General features: G+C 42.1%; 1 protein-coding gene across 1 annotated transcript; it reads right to left on the reverse strand.

Moving 5' to 3' along the window:
- Positions 1–288: 288 nt before the first annotated feature.
- On the reverse strand, positions 289–16,521 carry thbs4b (thrombospondin 4b). Its single transcript, XM_080047313.1, has 22 exons — positions 15,767–16,521; positions 12,379–12,576; positions 11,282–11,532; positions 11,053–11,155; positions 10,808–10,890; positions 10,636–10,687; positions 10,366–10,517; positions 8,665–8,802; positions 8,160–8,237; positions 7,915–8,067; positions 7,690–7,794; positions 7,505–7,612; positions 6,272–6,431; positions 5,139–5,257; positions 4,803–4,855; positions 4,496–4,689; positions 3,204–3,382; positions 2,680–2,728; positions 2,382–2,578; positions 2,084–2,256; positions 1,261–1,400; positions 289–1,038 (listed from the first exon to the last, which is right to left on the reverse strand). Exons 1-22 carry the CDS (start codon positions 15,843–15,845, stop codon positions 1,004–1,006), a joined length of 2,799 nt encoding a protein of 932 aa, XP_079903439.1. The 5' UTR covers positions 15,846–16,521; the 3' UTR covers positions 289–1,003.
- Between the last annotated feature and the right edge of the window lie 2,701 nt (positions 16,522–19,222).

Genomic DNA, 19,222 nt, shown 5'->3' on the forward strand with positions numbered 1-19,222 from the left:
TTTCTGCTCAAGCAAATCCGAGGCTTTGTTTTCAAAGTCTTACCCTCTGAGAAAGAGAAGAATGGGTCCAATTTTACAGAGAAGTATCTGTGATTGTAAGTGGATATTTTGCCATGCATTCAAATGGGCTATTGTTGGTATGCATGTACAGTACTGTATGTTTGGCAATGACGTCTTGTCCTTTGGCATCACAACAATGGATTACATAGGTATCTCTAGGAAGGAAAAAAAACTAAATTAATTCTGATAATACAACCCTTTAAATCATCACCAACATGAATAGTAATATATTTTTAAAGCCCTTTATTTGGAGCAGGTTCATGACTACATTGATATGAAATGATGGAGAGCTTATGGAACACATGATGGAGGGAGGAAAACAAGGTTACGCTGAGCTTTTAAGTTAATCATCTACAGTAAGTGAGACGAGGCACAGTCTGGGATTTGAGTAAAACAAAACTTCCACTGCAAAAACACCATATGGATGGTTTAACAAATAGCAAACAACAGCATGATAGTAAATCCAAAGCAGGATTTTCTGGCTTGTTTCCTTCCAGTTGTATGACACGTTTATAATACTACACACAAGCTAACATCTTCTCAGTGTGAGAGCAAATACTTTTTTATAACATTATTTTCATTATCGGAAACTGGACTAAAACTATAAGCAACGGTTCTGAAAATGGCTGAATATTACAATTTCCATTAGTATTCATATGTTGCGGTGCGTTATGTTCTGTTCTCCTCTCTTCTTGGAAACATGACATGATACTATGCACATACAGTACAAATCTTGTGGTCATATGTGGACAGAAACTGTACACGTCAGTACACAGATGGACAGACAGACAGACACACAAACATACACTCAGTCACACTCACAGGCATACACACACTCACACCAGTACACAAACAAACCCATACACTCCCACACACAAAGGCATTCTTTGGAGATCTGTTGTCATGTTGATTGCCTCTGGCTTTACAGTGAGTCAACGGCGCGCTAATTGAACTCCTGGAAATCCTCTGGTATGGTGTCTGTGGAGGAGAGGAGTTAGGTTTCATGAGACAAGCTCTGAATCTACAACCAAGCGAGGCCGGTAAGTAATACATTAAGAAGATATGTTATGGATAAAAAAAAAAAACTGCATGGAGGAACTGCATTAAAAGAAGCAGTCTTCCCTGGAATGCCAACAGAGCCATTTTAAAACACAAAAAAAGTAATGAAATAGGTGGTGTTTTGACAAAGTGTTTCCTTACCATTGCAGCGGTATTTCAGATTGGACCAGATGATGTTTTCTTGAGAGAAGCAGAACACGCCGAGTCGTCCTCCTCTCATGGTTGTGTCAATAATCACGCCAGAGTCTGCCACCAGCTCTGTTCCCTCATAGAACCGCGCCCTACACAAAACACACAAGAACAGGCTTGATTTGAGTTTCTCTTTTGCCAATGTACCACCACTTGTGCAGGAAATATTCTTGTTTGCATTTTTGCCAACAGTAAGATGAGAAGAATGTTGATACCACTCTCAGTCGCAGAACACAGCATCGATGTTAGCTTAGCTTAGCCCAATGAGTGGAAACAGCTACTGAAGCTCTGGCCAAAGGTTTAATAGGGCCTAAAAATCAACCTTTAAATCTCACTTATTACAACAAAGGATACATAGTTTGCTAATGGAAAAACACTGACGTCATTTCTGGCTGCAGTGACTTCCTAGAGTTTGGTTTTCACAGTGACGTTGCCAGACAACCAGCCAAGATTGCAGAAAATTACAGGGGAAATAAACTTGCGCGTAACTCCCTGAAAATTGTCCCTTTTACCCCAAATGTTTTAACTATATACTTGTAAAGAAAGAGCTCTTAAGAAAAACGTTGTTAACTTCAGACACGGCCATGCTAGTTGTTTCCTGTCCTTATTCTAAGCTAGATAAGATAACTGGCTGCTGTGGCCTCATATTGGAACAGACAATCACAAGAGTATCAATCATCTCATCTGACTCTTGGTAAGAAAGCAAAAAAGTATATGTCCCAAAATGTTGAACTACCCCTTTAATATGTGATAAATACCTAGATCACTTTCCTACCTGATGTATCCAACCTGCGGGCGGTGCTGCAGGTACCAACGGTAGGACACCTTGTCCTTCCAGCCAACATTTCTGGGGTCCTTCCACAGCAGACGCACCTGGTCGTTGGTGTCTCCCGTGTGCCACAGTGAGTTTCTCAAGTGCTCCCCGGGGCCCGATCTCGACTTAACAGCCTGACGAACAGTGACACAGGGACAGAGATGAGCGAGAAAGCAGACAGAAAGGCAGAAAAAATTGGTTTAAAAATAGGTTGAGTTATGAATCTGTTGCTGCTGGGGGCTTTAGGACATTGCTTCACCTTAAGCTGGATGCCAGGCTCGGCCACAGCTCTGAAGGGCGTGGCCTGCCAGTAGGTCTGTTCAGTCTGCTTCCACATCACCACGTAGAAGGAGGAGGAGTCCTGGTAACCGAAGATGAAGCCGGCATAGTCGTCGTCCGTCACAGTGTTTACATGGAATGTGCCCTCAAAGTCCACTCCGCTGAAAGCAGTGTAACCTGACCACAGAAAGGGTAATCAGTATGTTCATTTTCTTCAGTTTTATTTATTTATTTGGAGAATATTCTGTATTGTAGTGACTGATTCAAGTTTGTCTTACCGACAGCAAGTCCTGGGTCACTATTCATGGTCTGAACAATTTCCATTCCCTGTGTGAGACAGCGACAGAATTGTTAGTGAGGAATTTTTGCACATTTAATTTTTTCTTATATATTTATTTGTTCTGCATTTTTTCTGCTTTATTGATAGTGTAGAGACAGAGTTGAAATGGGGCAGAGAGGGGAGTGACATGCAGAGAATGACCGCAGGCTGGAATCGAACCCGGGTCCGCTGCTGGCCGAGGCCCATGGGGGGGACGCCCTACCAACTGAGCTAAGGGCGCCCCCTTCATATTTTATTTTTAAGGTAATTATTTGCAACTTATATTTTAGGTCTATTACAAGAGAACTTCCTAGCATACAAATAGCTTATTTACACATCCAGCAATTATGTATAAACATTATTGATTCATTTGGAGCCATTTTCTCTGTTTTTGGTCTCTACCAACTCTTGATGAGGGAAATATCTGGATATTTAGTTATTCCAAAACTATTTATTAATAGCTGCTTTAACTTGGAATCTCACCTGGTTCAAAACAACCCAGTTGGGGTCAATCTGGGCATCTCCCTCAGGGTCCAGCACCACCGTCTGATAGGCCCTGAAGTCAGTCAACGTAACCTCAGCGTTCTCAGGACAGTTGTCAATCCGGTCAATCACTTTGTCCTGGTCGAAATCAGACTCACACACGTCTCCAACACCGTCGTCTAAAAGGCAACAGAAGGGGGAATTTAGAATGATAAGATTAAGTCTTATTAAAAGTATCAAAATACAGTGGATTAATGTGTCATGGTCAAGGTACAGATGCATACATTGTTAGGCCTATTCCTTAAAAAAAAAAAAAAAAAAAAAAGAAGAAGTTACAATAAGGAGATTTTAGAGTGGCTTGAACAAAAAATGTCAAGAAGCCCTCCCTCCAAAGGAAATTGGTATCCATTTTCAGAAACTGCAGAGCTACAAGGCCTGAATACAAAACACCCCAAATATGCTGCCAGAGTGAGAGGAAAAAAAGTCCTTTCCTTAAGGGACTGTTCAAATTTTGTCTTCACTTTTGACGGATTGTAATTACGCCACTCTTATCTACACCCTGCTGTGCGAGCGTGTTTTTGGAACTAGAAATTGCCATGCAAAAAAAGAGTGCTCTAGTTTCTAAGGCACATTTGATGGTGTTTGTTTCTTATAATAATCTACACGCAGGTCTGAATCTATTGATCTATGATGATGATCAACTGGAAAGGGAAATATATCCTCATTATTGGCCTATTGAGACTGTGAACGTACTACACTACAGCTTAGACATCAAGGACATTTAAACTACAAAAACAGGTAAGTAAACTTTGTGTGTTTTTGCATATTCCAAACTGTTGGCTACATACAGGTCAAATGGGCTTTTAGAGGCACAAATAAAGATGTAAATGGTTCGGGACACCCTGAAGGTCACCAAACTCTTTCACTACTGCCAACAGAAACTGCCTTACCACACTTCATTTCAATTCAAATTCTGCTCCCATTGCCCTCAGAGCCCATTTTTTACTCAAGTACCATCACGATGGGTCACAAATGGGGTGCAGTTGCGGATGCTTCTACCCAACAAAAATTGGCACTTCTAAATCTACTAAAAGTTGTTTTTGCTTGATGCGCGTGGGAGTGAAACCGCAACCCAGAAATGTACTTAAAGGTCAGCCAGGAACAGATGTGAACATTAACTCTGATCTGGTTTTCAGGCAAATACATCATCATCAACAGTTATACAGTAAATGGACATGTTTGGATTGCCTAGTTGTGTATAAAAATGGAATGTATTTGAGACTTATACTAACTGTTGTCATCTATCTGGTCAGGATTTGGCACCAGTCTGCAGTTGTCCGGTCCCGGTGGCAGATTGTCGGGGATCCCATCATTGTCGTCGTCATCGTCACACTCGTCACCTATCCCGTCTTTGTCTGTGTCCTGCTGCGAGCTATTGATCACGTTGGGGCAATTATCCTTGGTATCCTGGTGACCGTCGCCATCACTACGAGGGTGAGTGACACAATCACATGAGGTAAATAAAAGCTTTTAAGTAGCCTACTTACAACGTTGTAGTAGTACAAGCAGTTCAAATATCTGCAACAAACACAGTATTACCTGTCTTGGTTTGTGTCACAAGAGTCTCCGACCAGGTCATTGTCAATATCAGACTGAAAACAAGAGCAGAGTACACTGAAGTCACCATTTTGTAACCTAATGAGGTACTCTTTAGTTCTTTACTTTATAGTAAAAGTACCAATACGACTATGTTAAAATTCTCTACTTCATGTTAAAGACCTGAATTTAGAATTATACAGAAGCAAATGTATTATCATCAACATCGTCTTAGAATACTGTTTAACTGTTACAGATAAATTATTATACAAGATAAACCTCATGGATTGTGAAATAGTACATGGGAGAGAGAGAGATACAAAACTGACTCTGACTAACCTGGTTTGGGTTGGGGATGTCGGGGCAGCTGTCGCAGGCGTCTCCCACTCCATCTCCATCCCGGTCCAGCTGGTCTCGGTTCACGACACGTTGGCAGTTGTCCAGGAAGTTCTTAAGGCCTGCTCGCCAATCAACAAGAGGAGAAGGTTAGAATCTTTGTTGGTGCAAAATACATGTTTTCATTGTCACTGACAAAAACAAGCTATTTAAAGAAATGAGCTTGGGGCTTTAGAAAATCATGATCCAAATCTTTTCACAATTTTCTGTCATTTCATAAATCGAAAGATTGTAATAGGATTATCCATCCTATTACAGAAGAAACTGTTTCGAGAAACTGTTACCATATATGGGAATTGCTAAGATGGAATGATAATAACATAGATAAACATCGTAGGTTGTTAACTTAAATTGATTTATTTGCGTTGAGTTTTGATTTCAATATCAATCAAAGGCTTTTTTTCTACAACACACAATATATTCTCACCATCTGTCCTCTTCTTGACAGACACTCCCGCAGTGTTTCATGTTTGATTGATGAATGCGTAGAGAAATGGATACATTCTATCAATACTACTGTTACTGCTGAATAATTACATTGCATGTTATGTGTCATCTCACCGCTAGGCTGCACTGTTGCACTTCCTATTTAGAAGAACCGCAGTTTGTGGTCAGATGCTATTTTCTATTCATCACAGGGAGGCAGAAGCAGCGGCAGCATGGCAAACTATTCTATAAAGGTCAAGCAGCAGTCAGAACGAAAAACTATCTTCTTTCCTGTGGCGTTTTTTTTAAAGGTGTAATCATGCTGCTGAATGATCAAAGCTTGTGTTTCGCTTTGGGGTCAGCCAGACTGCTGCTGGCCTTAACTTCTCATTGCCTCGGTTGGCTTCTAAAAGCATCCACACCACACACTTCTACACAGTGATATATGTCCACCACATAATCTAAAGAGATGTGTAGTGTGTACTGTAAATATGTCTGCATGTGTGTGCACTTCTTGTATAATTTAGTGCAAAGAGCTCGGTGGAGATTGAAATGAGACTAATAAGTCCTAGCAGTGAGTGCCTTCAGTGGTGCCGGTTACATAAGCAATGAGCGTCAGTCAGCGCTATAGATGTCACTGCTCTCCTCACCGTCTCCATCCATGTCGTCATCGCAGGCGTCCCCTTTGCCGTCGCTGTCAGTGTCCCTCTGGTCAGGGTTCTCCACCGAGCGACAGTTATCACAGGCGTCTCCGTGGCTGTCTTTATCAGTGTTCCTCTGGTCCAAGTTGGGCTTCAGCCAGCAGTTGTCCTAAAACAGACAGACAGACAGACAGACAGACAGACAGACACAAAGGTCTCATTCACTAATTCACTACATGTGTTATTCTGTGACTGCATTTGTCTCATGTTTTTTTAAAGTGTGTCCTTCAACGTCGACGATGCGTCTTGAAAAGTTGAAAAATCCATTATCCAATCAAATCCACAGAAGACTGTTGTGCTGGTCAATTAATTGTTTAAAGGAGTAGTTTAACATTTTTCTGAGAGTTAGATGAGAAGATCAATATGACTGTGATGTCCGAAGAATAACTATGAAGCTATTGCCAGCAGCCTCGTATGTTAGCTTAGCTTTACACAAACAGTGTAAACAGAGGGGGAAACATCTATAGGCTACTGGCTCTGTTTGATATATGATGTTATATCTTGTGTGATTGTAGATCTTTAAATGAGGCAATGTTGTTTTACATGAGGTTATCTGCAGGAGGAGTGGATCCAGAATTTACACTTACTTTTTCAGAGAGATAACAAAATAAGATTGAACAAAATCATTGCTGAGTTTTAGAGGTATTGGTGTGTAAATAACTGGAGTTCAGTAATTGCTTAACAACCAACCGATATGTTAGAAAAGTTACTGGAGGATGAATCCTGAACTTACCCCCCTGTAAACTGTAGTATTAGTGAGCTTTAAAGGTGCTGGTATAGGCTGGTTTTGTTTGCTTAGAGCCAGACTAGCTGTTTTTCTCTGTTTATAGTTTTTAAGCTAAGCTAAGGTAACTGGCTGCTGGCTATAACCTCTCATTAAACGGGACTGATGTGAAAGGGGTATCGATCTTCTAATATCACTCTCAGCGTGAGTGTGAATCAGAGATATTTTCCAAAATGTCAACCCATTTGATCAAGCCAAGCATAACTGCCTGTATTGAGGGTTTTGGACTGGTGGTTGGCCATTTGAAGACGCTGTCTTGAGCTTAAACTGTCCTGCAAATCTTTCACTATTTTCTGACCTTTCATTTACTGAACGATTTATTGACTGAACTAGAAATTAATCAATAGATGAATTAATTAAGAAAATAAAGCTGCAGCCCCTTGAACGCTTCCACCAACCTGCTCATTTGGTATGCCATCACCATCTGCATCATCGTCACAGGCGTCTCCATGAGTGTCCCTGTCGGCATCCTCTTGACCAGAGTTAGGAACATACATGCAGTTGTCCTGTGAAGAGATGTGACGGTAAAATATCGGCCGAGCGCTGCAAAGTTGCATTCGCATACAGTTTGCACCTTGGTTACCTTTTTACAGCTGGAATCTTTGCATTTGAGTTTCTCATCGGGGTATCCATCAATGTCGGTATCCTTCCCACACAGGTATCCGTTGCCAGCCCAGCCAATTCCACACTGACAAGACAAATGAAAGCCCTCAGAAACGTAGACAGAGTGTATATGGAGCTGTGCTTATATGCACTCTATGCTGGCAAGTGGTATATAACAGTATTTGAGTGGGAAAAATAAATCTACCTGACAAGTGACTGTGCCATCCCTTTCTAAGTTACACAGCGCGTTGGCGTCACAGGGGTTGGTCAGGCTGTTGCTGCAGCTGACTTCTGGCTTACAGCCCCTCACCTGATCTCCTGTGTAACCCGACTTACAGCTGCCGCAGTTGTAAGAGCCCTGTGCAGGAATGAGGACATCTGGTTTGTCAGGTTGTGTACATGTGCCATGTGTAGTTTATGTTTTAGATAATGGTTTAAGACTGTTCTTACCACAGAGTTGTGACAGACTGAGTTTGCTGCGCAGCCTCCATTGTTTGGTCCTTTGCATTCGTCAATGTCATCACAGACCTGATTGGGTAATATGATAACATTCAAGACAATGAATCACATGACATTATGACTTCTTCCATTTATTTTACATTACAGTATTGTACTTCAAGTTTTTACCCAGAACTTTCATTTTCTTTTGAGTGAACAAAAGAAAATGGTAGATCTTTAATTATGGCGAGCTAGCCATATTGATATGTGGCTGTGAAGCACAGTGAACTTTGATTAAGTGTTGTTCATAAACACAGGATCTTACTGAGGTATTTTTACTTACTTGAGTATTTTCAATCTATGCCAATTTCTACTGCTATTCCACTACATTTAAGAGAGAGATGGTTCCTTTAATTCAGCTACATTTATCTGACAGCTATATAATTACTCGTTACTTTCCAAATCAAGATTTCTGACATAACATACAACCAAAATGACCTTTTATCCCCCCTTTTACCTGCTTGTTGGTCTGGGCGAACAGAATGCCCACGCCCTCCACTGGCAGGCCAGAGTAGCCCAGCGGACAGGTCTCACAGCGGTAGCCCGGAGCTGTGTTCACGCACTTGACTCCAGGGAAGCAGGGGTTAAACTGGCACTGCAGAAAGGAGGACATGTGCTCTGTTGAAGCTGCAAAATGCATGTGATTCTCAAAGGGCTTCTTTCCAAAAAGCTTTTAGGTTTGATGACACTTTTGCTCATGCAGAATTAGAGAATGCTGAAGGGGCAAGTCCTTAGTAAAGAGGTCACGCACGAATAGGCAGACAGGCAGAACACACACACACACACACACACACACACACACACACACACACACACACACACACACACACACACACACACACACACACGCGTCCTCGTACTTCTATCCTCATGAGCATCTCGCTACTAACTTTAAAAGAATTCCCAAACTTTTACCTTTACCTGTGGCTTTCACTCTTGAACCCCATTATACCTTATTAACTGGTGTGAAGTGCCTTTAGACCCTTTGATCCCGTTGCCGAGTTTAATTTCTAAATCCCCAAAAAACACTTGAAGTCTAAGTGTACAATTTCAAAGACCCTTTGGAAATTGGAAACACTGCTCTAATGTATTACAATTATTTCAAGTCTTATGTCACCTCAGTCAGAAGAGAGTCCCCATTTTGGCATTACAAACACCCATAACTGTGAAATTGTACTGCTCTGTATTTTCAGACAAAGGCCTTCCAAAATGGGGGCTTTGTGTTGGCTTACTGCGGTAATAAAATGCATACTCTATACACAGTGATCAGTATGATATGCATATACAGATCACAGTATATGTGATTCCTAGCCTGGGATCTATATTTGTGAGTTTTTGCCTCATACCATTTCCTGCATATGTTTGAATAAAATACTTTTAAAAATAACCATCCAAAATGAAAATAACTAACCGCAGGCTACAGAGTGACAGAGTTTCTGTGTGTAAACATACAAACTTTGTCAACAGAGAAACAGCCTCAGGCTCACACTTCAGTTCACACCTCAGGGAGATTGAACAAAATTTGCACACTAGCAATCCCCCCATTACTCGGGTGTTTATTTTTCCTTCTGGCATCAAATTGGGAGAAACTGACAAAATGTTTGCAGTTGGATCTCGGCTGGCACCTTGCTGATTGATCAACATATCTATTGCTGTATTGTGCATGGAATATATTGGAGGAGAGGGGGATGTTTATGCACCAAATGCATACAAGATGTATGCTGTAGTTCAAATTACCCCTTGAGGCAAGATCTCAGTTCACACTGGAGGAAAAGGGTTGGATTTAACAAGCTGTTAGTTCCAGCTGTTTTCATCTGGATCCAATACCAGAATGTGAGCTGTTATGTTATAATCTAAAAAACAGTACATAGGATTTAGTTTTTCTGTAGGCACACTGTTAACCGAAATGTTCCTATTTATCTTTACCATCAACCCAAGTTCTAGACCTAAAAAAACAAGAATTAAGGTTGGGATGCTTGGCCATGCTTTAAGAAAATGGTCTCACTAAGCAGTTCTCAACCTCATATTGATTCTCACAAGACACACACACACACACACACACACACACACACACACACACACACACACACACACACACACACACACACACACACACACACACACACACACACACACACACACACACACTGGGCCTTACCTCGTCCACATCATCGCAGTTGAAACCGTCCCCGGTGTACCCATCGGGACATGGTCCACACTCAACACCATCCGCTGTCTCTATACACATATCGCCACGGAAACAGACACCTGGTACACACCTTGGTTTCACCACCTCAGTGCCACCCAGACCTTTGAATAACAGAGGAAAAACTCATTTAATTCCTCATCTGCCATTTTTATTTTGTGTGTTAAACAATTCCTCATATAAAACGGTAAGGGAAATGACTGTTATTGGAAAGGATCTCACCGCAGGCCTGACACTCTGAGATGGTGTTTCTGAGGAACGAGGTCTCTTTGACCTGGAAAAAGGGTCAAACATAAACAAGATTTATGTGTGGTCAGGCAAGCTGTCGGGGAGGTCAGAGGTGAGTTAGCCCGGGATCAAGCGGCCTCAGAGGAGCTGTTTGCGGTATAGTTACCTGCTGAATGAGGACTTCTTTCAGCTCATTTATCACCTTCGTTAAGTCCAGCATTTGATTGGACAGCTGCTTCGTGTTGACCCCTAAGAGAAAGGGACTGTTATAAAGTCACACTGGTGAGGGGGGGGGGGGGGGGGCTTCTCTGAGCCTCCTGACTGTTGCTTCATACCGGCCCGGGATTGTTTGCCTAGGAAACATTTGGCCTTTTTACTGTGGCCGTTTACTTCCACGGAAAGGAATCTTACCCAGAGTTTGGACTGAGTCTCTTTGCTGGAAATGGCAGTCTTGTAACGAAGCAACGTTCTCAAATGAGTCACCCACCACCAGCTTGAGTTCGTCTAAACTTTCCTGTTAGAGTTCAAACAAATCAAAAGGTGGACAAACTCAGCCACTGGGAACACCCCCAGATGTTTTTTTTTTACTGAGACGGTAAAAATACCGTTGTATCGTAAAATACTGTAAATGATGGGTCACCTGGTCTCGGGCTTGCATGGTCTTTAGGTCCACCGTACCGTAGCCGGCTGGCAGACCCTGGAAGGCGGCGGGGAGATCTCTGACCGTCTCCACCAGCCTGCAGTCCAGATGCAGCTCCACCCCGCCCGGGCCCTGCTGCTGCAGCCCCTTCAGGTGGAACAACAGGCGGTGAGGTTGGCCGTCTGCCAGCACCAGGTTGTTGAAGGTTACAGAGCTCATCCTCTTGTCGGTCCGCTGGTAGCGTAACACAGCTTAGAGAGGATGGAGCAGGGAAATAGGAAGAGACGGCAGCAGAAAAGTTACCACAAGTGCAAAACGGTAATGTCCCTATGCTAACGTGCTGATAGTGTTTCCTATGTGTGTGTTCACCATCTTAGTTTAGCATTTAGGCATGCTAACATTGTTCTACAGACAACAAAGTACAGCTTAAGCTATTGGGAATGCCATTAGTTTAGCAGTTTTGTTGTCATATACCAAAGTTTTGGGTACATTCAAATGTTGACCTGGTTAAAAAGTCAGACGATTACCAAAACTGACTAACCAACTGTACCAACAAACCTAATCAGATAAACCTGATTCTTTTAAGGTCAAAGGTACAAAACAAATCATTTAGCCATGGTTGTATTAAAGGTGATTCTAATGTGTTACAGTGTTGTGGTAAACAAGTGTTTTAAGTTTACCACATACAGTTCTTTAACCCCTATTGCATTGGGGTAGAGGCAGATGTCTCAGAGAGGGGTATCTCAAAACCTCGAAAAATAAGTTTAGATGCCCATAAAGGTTACTGTGGTATATCGATAACATCTATTATGTACAACTGAACATTTGTGGTTGTGTTCGTGGCCACTCAAAATATCCAAGTCAAATGATCTCATTTCTATCTCTGCCCTTAGCTGATAACATGCTCCACTATGTTCACTTGTCGCTTACTTTGTTGTTTTGTGCTGGGTAGTCATTTTTAAGAGTTTCCAATGCTCTAAACAGAACTAAGGGAAAACTGTAGAATCAGGTGAAATTTATAATTGTATTGATCATTACAAGCGTCCCCCTTTCATTTCACACATATTGATCAGAGTCTCCTTCATGTTCCTGCCTACCTCTATTGAGCTTGCCCATCACGGTGAACTCAAAGTACTTGCTGTTGTCCCTGGGGTTGAACAGGGCAAACACGGAGGTTCCGGTCTTGGGCTGCAACTTGAAGGAGGTGAGGATGAAAGCTTCGTTCACCCCTTGCTCGGCCAGACCGCCCTGCAGCAGGTCTGGCAGGCAATCGGGCGAGGTGAGCAGATCATACACTGTTGAAAGGGATGAGAGAGAGGTAGAGAGAGAGACAGAGAAAGAGAGAGAGGGAGTAGCAAAGCACATGATTAATGGGTGATGAAATATATGAATATTTACAACCTGCAGCCGGGCTCCCGATCCCAGAGTAAACACGTCCAGAGTGGACAAGGAGAAAATGATGATGTTGACCCAGTGTTCAGTTTATCTTGCGAGAAGCTGTGTGTCAATCAGTCTGCTGCATACACTTGGCCGGGAGAGTTGGCTCAGAGAAGTCACACAGATATGAATTTCACAGCCAATCAGAACTATATGCACTGTGACTGTTAGGTTTATGGCGTCTTTTATTTTTCTTGTTATACCCACTCCGAAAGCTGTTTTTTCTTAGCTCCCTTTTTTCACATGCCAAAATTCTTTCATTGTTCTCACAGGCATATAGGTATGGCAGAATTGAGACATATGTCTACTAACAGGCTGCCGAGTGGGAGTAAAATGCAAGAGAAAAGGCTATATAGTTTTTGCTCATGGTTAGAGTTATTCCTTTAATACAGTGACTTGAGAGCCGGGCAGGCCAAGAGAGGATGTGCAGTGAATGTTTAGTCCGCCATCTGCTCACATCATGAATACACAAGTACCCTGAAAGCAGTCTGCAATGTCCACTGTCGTGAGGGAGTGAAATTGTTCCCAAATGCTCCCAAAGATTGGCCGTTATGTCAGCCATGATTGCGAAGCATGATCCCCAGATGAGATCTCCCCCCTTTTCTCTTTATCTCCCTCCTTTAGTCCCTTGTCGTTTTGTCACGTGGCACATGCCATATTTTCTTAACAACACTGGGGATTTAGAAACATGTGCAGTTAAATGTGACTAAGCCACCCAAAAGGCCCTGCTTTATGTTGTCAACATGTTACACAACTTACCAAAAATGAGATGACTTTGGTTCTTGTGATTGCTGGGATCACCTGGTGAGTATTACGCAAACAGATGGATCTGTTCTCGATTCAGTGTGACTTATTGGCCCATTCAAATGGACCAAAGTCCAAAAATGAACAAAACTATGAGAGAAGAAATTAACTTGAATGTGTGCTTCATGTTTTTGGAGTTTCTGTGACGACCATAAACGCACACACTTGAACATAAAGCTCACGGTCGGTAAATCTCCTGGACAGAGGGGTTTAGTGGGGGTCAGGGTCGTCTTACACCACAGATCCTGAGAAAGTGCCTCATTTCATCTCCGATTAACCTTCAGATTTCACGATTGATGAAACTAGCTCAGCTGAAAGCCATAAGTGTCTTGTCCTCTCCTTTACGCCAGAATATAAATCTTTGCCGGCAATTTCCATCAAGTGTACACATTGGTCAGCATTCTTCACTTTTCTGCTTATAAATACTTCACTTTTGAGGGCTTGCATGTTGAAAGCCGCGACGAGGAAAGTGATGAAGGAATGACATCGCCAACATCAGCGCGCAAGTAGCACAAACAATGAAGTCACGTTTTTCGCAATAGCCATGAGTAGCCTGCCAAATGGGAGCCAATGTTTTTCATGATGGAAAATACCGTCATCCTCATGATAGATCATAGTGTAAAGTAGTATTTTTAGGCTTGTAACAAAAACTTTTAAACCTCTAAAAAACATATTTAACCAGAAAGGTTGGGTTTCTAGCCTGATGGAAGTCCAAAATCTCCTTTTAGCTCTGTTTTTGGTCCCAACCTATTCCTGAGGGAAACATCTATCTGCTAAAGCTCCACTATGTTCTCCATCTATTCGCTCACTCTGTCGGTCTGCTGTTTGGTGCTGAGGAATGTACTGTACAGTGCAGTGGGTTAAAGTTCTAAAACTGGGAGTTGAAACTTGCTATGCAGCTCAACAAAGGAGCTAATAATGACTATCTGTAGGTTCATGAGTGCAATCAACTCCTTTCACATTCTCACATTGTTATTGCAAAGATCTTGATTACAGCCGCTTTTAATGGTAGATGTGCTCTCTCCCTGGTCAAGGAGTCTTTGTGCTCAGAGAAAAAGAGGTGAGATTCGAAATTCCAGTGATCTCAGTCTCTTTTGAATGAATTCTCGAGACATTAATATTGATCGATAACCCCGATAACCCGTTACAGAGATATAGCCTAATGTTTTGTGTCTCCTAACATTTTACCTAGCGAAGTTTTAAATTTACCTCTCTCCTTTTTGAGCAACAGTGAATTCAAGTCATGCAGACAACGAGGCATTTGCAATGGAAATGATAGACGAGGGACCCCATTAATCTGGACTTGTTTTATACATAACATCAGGCGGCCATTGCCAAAAGATTGGAAGGATTAATGGGCGCGCGAAAGCTACGCCATCAATCACTGCAGGGATTTGTAAGAAGCTGACTACTAACACCGTATACTCCTACAGTACAAGTCTTCTGCAACCCCGGTTCGCGTGTGACCTTGAAAGAATTTGTGTTCAAGTGTGTGTGTGTGTGTGTGTGTGTCAGCAATGAGAGAGAGAAAGGAGAGGCTGTGCGGACTTAAAGTTCAATATTGCGCCCACCACATCATCTCTGATTATTCCCATGTGCGTGGCCTAGCCGGGACTTTGTTGGAATTAATATGAGACAGAACTCTGAACTTCCTGAGCTGGAGTAATCAAGGAGAGATCTGGCAGGATGGATATGAAAAGCAAGGTGACTTTATGCTTCAGCAGAAAGATGGGTGGTTTGAAACCTCTGTCTACTTTCATACTTTATCTTCCTGCTGTCACAAACACTAAAAATGTATTCGGCCGGCTTGATCTCCTCCATAACTGACAGGGGGATATTTAGCATTTTATTCGTACCTCAGTGGAGTATCACACGCCATGTCTAATCCTTTGTGTTCTTTGGGTCTGCCTATGATATTCTCTTTCACAGTGACTGCTTTATCCATTATGCATAGAAGTCATTCTGTAGTGTGTTAAAATACCTAGTGCTGGGGCTGTTAAAAGTTCCTGACGGATAATGAAAGCGGAGGGTTACATCACACAGCCAGAGTGTCAGAAAAATTCTGCATTTCAATAAAATGAAAAAGCTTCAAAAAGATGGTTTTAATTTCCTGAATTTTTTGTACAATAGCAGATGTGGGAATCAGTTATCGCTGATATACATGTGGAAAAATTGTAATGATGTTTAAATAATTGACATGAAAAGCAAGATAAAAGAACTGATGTATACATGGATAACACTCACCCAAAGCCTGGGCTTCCACGTGTAAGCACAGTTTTAATAGCAGCTGCGAGGCCAGAATCAGGGCTGTCCACACACCCATTTTGTCCTTCCAACTGGTCCCAGATCAGCAGTTCCTCTGTAGTGACTTAGCAGTATATGTGACACAGTGGCAGTTTCAAACTGACAAGATTCTCATGGTAAGCCTGGTTTTTGTGTGTGTGTGTGTGTGTGTGTGTGTGTGATATGTGTGGTGTGTGTGTGGGTCTGAATTGGTGTGTGAATGTCTTACTGAGGGAGGAGCATCAGGGGCCAGAACCTGCTTTTTAAAACCTTCCTCAGACGGCCCCATGCAGAGAAGGAGTGACCTATGGGGGGAAAACTCTTTGCATTGGCTGCTACCGGCTGCTACCGATCCCCGCAGGCTCTCCCCTTAAATGTACCGAATACATGAGAAGCTCCTAAACCCATGTGGCCTCTTAAATCATGGTTCAACTCCAATTGAGCCCAGAATATTTTTAGACCTGCGAGTTCACTCCTGGGGTGAATCCCTCTAAAAAAAGAAAAAAGGAAAAGAAGGAATAATTTTGTTTTGTTTTCCCACCTCCAGAATCAGACTTCCAGTATTTTTTTTTTCACGCTCTGTCTGAAAACACAGGAAGAGTATTTCACTTTCCAGGAATCAGATGTGACACCTTTTCCCCAATGTTCCCTGCATGGTCAGAGTCAGGAAATGAGCGCCTTGGAGCAGTGTTAACCAGGCAGCTTGGCTCACAGGTCCCTCCAGGTCGTCAGCATGTCTGGCACCACGCGCTTCGCCACATTGGGCTGAAGTGAGGAGACTCAGGTTCTCAATGATCTTTGTTTTCCCCTTCTTTTTATCCTCGCATCTTACTTAATTGTATTTTCTTTAACAGAGCCTAATTCCATCCAACTGACCATTGGAGCGTGGAAATAAATACATTGTGAATGTGTATTAATGATGGTTGTTGTAATCCTTTCTTTTAATACCAGCCAAGTAGACTTTTGGTGGCTGCAATTTGACATTCCCACTTAAAAGGATAAACAGAAGTAACTATGGCAACACACAGTAGCAAAAAGGAGTCATAGTTTCCATGTGTCTACTACCACAGGTGTGTTCCTTGTGGTTAGGCCTATAGCCTGTACACCGCTCTTTTCCCCCAGTACTGATGTGGACCTCATCCAGTCATCAGCAGCACACACAGAGTTTTTTTTTCCTCTTTTTTCAGAATAAAGCCTTTACAAGCTTTGAGGAGGGGGTTCTGGATCATAGAAAGCCCCTCCCCCCATTCAGACCTCCCTGTAAGGTCTGCAGCTGCGGTCCTTACCGAGCTCAAAAGACCACATCAGTGTGCCAGAGGACCTGGGCTGAGTAACGTCATGGTGCGGTTGATGAGGTCAGACAGTGAGCACTGCGTATGGCCGGGAGATAAAAAATAAAATAAAAATCCAAACCCCAAATGTCTCTGACACCATCTCCTGACTATTTTTATTCGTGATACAAGCATGACCGAACCCTGAGACTCTTAACATTAACACTCGTAACCCGGCGTCTGTCCATATGGTTTGTTACTGACACAGGTAAGATTATAGCTATTATTGCTGCAACCACAATGAAAAGACGAGTGAAACAGCCAACCTGAAGCAGACGTTTTTTAGGCATTGAAAATAACCTTTTTTAAAGGTGGGGTTGTTTAAGCTCTTAGCGGAGGTCTGACCATTAGAATGTTTCAAAACCCTTGAACCGATAAAGAAAAACAAGTCCAACTGGGTCAGAAACAAGATTGATTAAAGGTGCATAATAGGAAGCATGTGGTACATACTCGCAAAACAAAGGAAGATGTTTTCACTTCAATCCAAGGACGAAAAAAGGAGAACCGTGCATGACCTACAAATATTCTATTATTTGTATTTACTGCCAGCAAATCCAGTCAGGTAGAGTTTTGTTTTCGTTGTATATATGTGTATGTGTCATCTCTTATACCTATTTTCCAGTTGCTTCATCTGAAGTCAACATCTGGTCATGTGGTTTTTGTTATTCTGCGTGACTATTTATCGAGCTGCTCGGATTTATTTGTCACTGGATTGCTGTGCAGAAATGTCTGTACGATTTACTGCATTACTCACTGTCACTACAAATCATTGGCCATTTTCTCACTTATACATATTCTATATCATTTTATTCTCCCATAAATACAATAAACACCAAACACATGGCACACGTACATGTATCCTTTGTCTCTTTAATGTGACATGTTTTTGGCGTAACCTGAAAAGAAGAACAGATGTCGACTGTGTGGGGGGAAAGTCTTATATGTCAAAGTAATCACTGTATTTAAAAAGAAAATTGCATTCACCACATAACGATGGTAAAAATCCCACTTTAACAAGAAGTTCTTTCATTAAGTGACTTACATCAGTTCCCTTGGTTTTTGAGGAACGGACAAAGATTTTTAACAACGAGGCGAACCACAGCTGGCAGTGACCATCAGTCTCCTTGCTCCACGCGCTGAGTGCTTAAGTGCTCGTTACACCGCGGGATGCAACGTCTTACAAGCTCTGCACTGTCTCACCTGATGGAGTTGCGTAACAGCAGCCAGTCAGCGAGTCAGAGGGGTCTGACCCAACACCTCATTAAAATCTGCTGCATCTATCAAAAACCTCTCGCCTTTCTGGCAGCAGGGGAACTCACTCCAAACCCAAAATTACAGCATTAAATTGCAGAAACTTTTGGTATTAGACAGACTGTAACTGTGAAAGTCCAGGCACAGGGCTTAATAATAAAGGGACCCACATCCTGCAGCATATTTAGACTGCAAATTGGTGTGTCATGGTGGATAAAGCTGTCACGTTTCCTGGAATCGTCAAAAAAACAGCGTAGAGGGCATGAATACGAATTATACATCAAATGTTAAGAGATCCAAAATGAATCAGAACATTTATTCTGAGCTCATATTGAAAAGGATGTTTTATTTTTAAGAAATGAGTATCTGCTCATCACAGTGCAATTGAGTATTTGGCCTCAAGGTTTTACAGACTATATTAAAGTACAAATACATATTTGTTTGAGCTTAATGCAATTTTAACTATGCGTCTGGGTTGTGTATAAAAACTGAATTTTTCTTATCCCCAGAAACCAACTTTGGAAAATTACAGGAAACCAGTTGAAACCATTGCTGTATTTTTTCAATTCCATTCACCTGACCGAATTGCCCGCCTTTACGTCTCTCTGTAAAATCACTCAAAGTGAGTTCCTTTGTGGACAGTGTAACAAAAAGTTGACAGCCTTACTTAGAAAAACATGGCTATTATACTGGAAGATTGATGATCGGCGCTCAAAGGTATTCTCATAAAAGCCTCAGTGCGATGGGGCAACATATCGTTGCTAAAACAACAATGTGGTTCCAGTGTCCGACCAAATTTCTCAGTATTATGCAAGGGTACTTAATAAAGGCCCCC

This window comes from Ammodytes marinus (assembly GCF_949987685.1).
Source record: "Ammodytes marinus genome assembly, chromosome: 18".
Classification (NCBI taxonomy): Eukaryota; Metazoa; Chordata; class Actinopteri; order Uranoscopiformes; family Ammodytidae; genus Ammodytes; species Ammodytes marinus.

Excerpts from the sequence above, each read along its gene's own strand:
- thbs4b (XM_080047313.1), bottom strand. The coding sequence starts at position 15,845 with ATGGGTGTGTGGACAGCCCTGATTCTGGCCTCGCAGCTGCTATTAAAA. Across the intron at positions 12,577-15,766 it reads CGTGGAAGCCCAGGCTTTGG|TGTATGATCTGCTCACCTCG; the intron begins GTGAGTGTTATC and ends CCCTTTCAACAG. Across the intron at positions 8,068-8,159 it reads CAGTCTGTCACAACTCTGTG|GGCTCTTACAACTGCGGCAG; the intron begins GTAAGAACAGTC and ends ATTCCTGCACAG.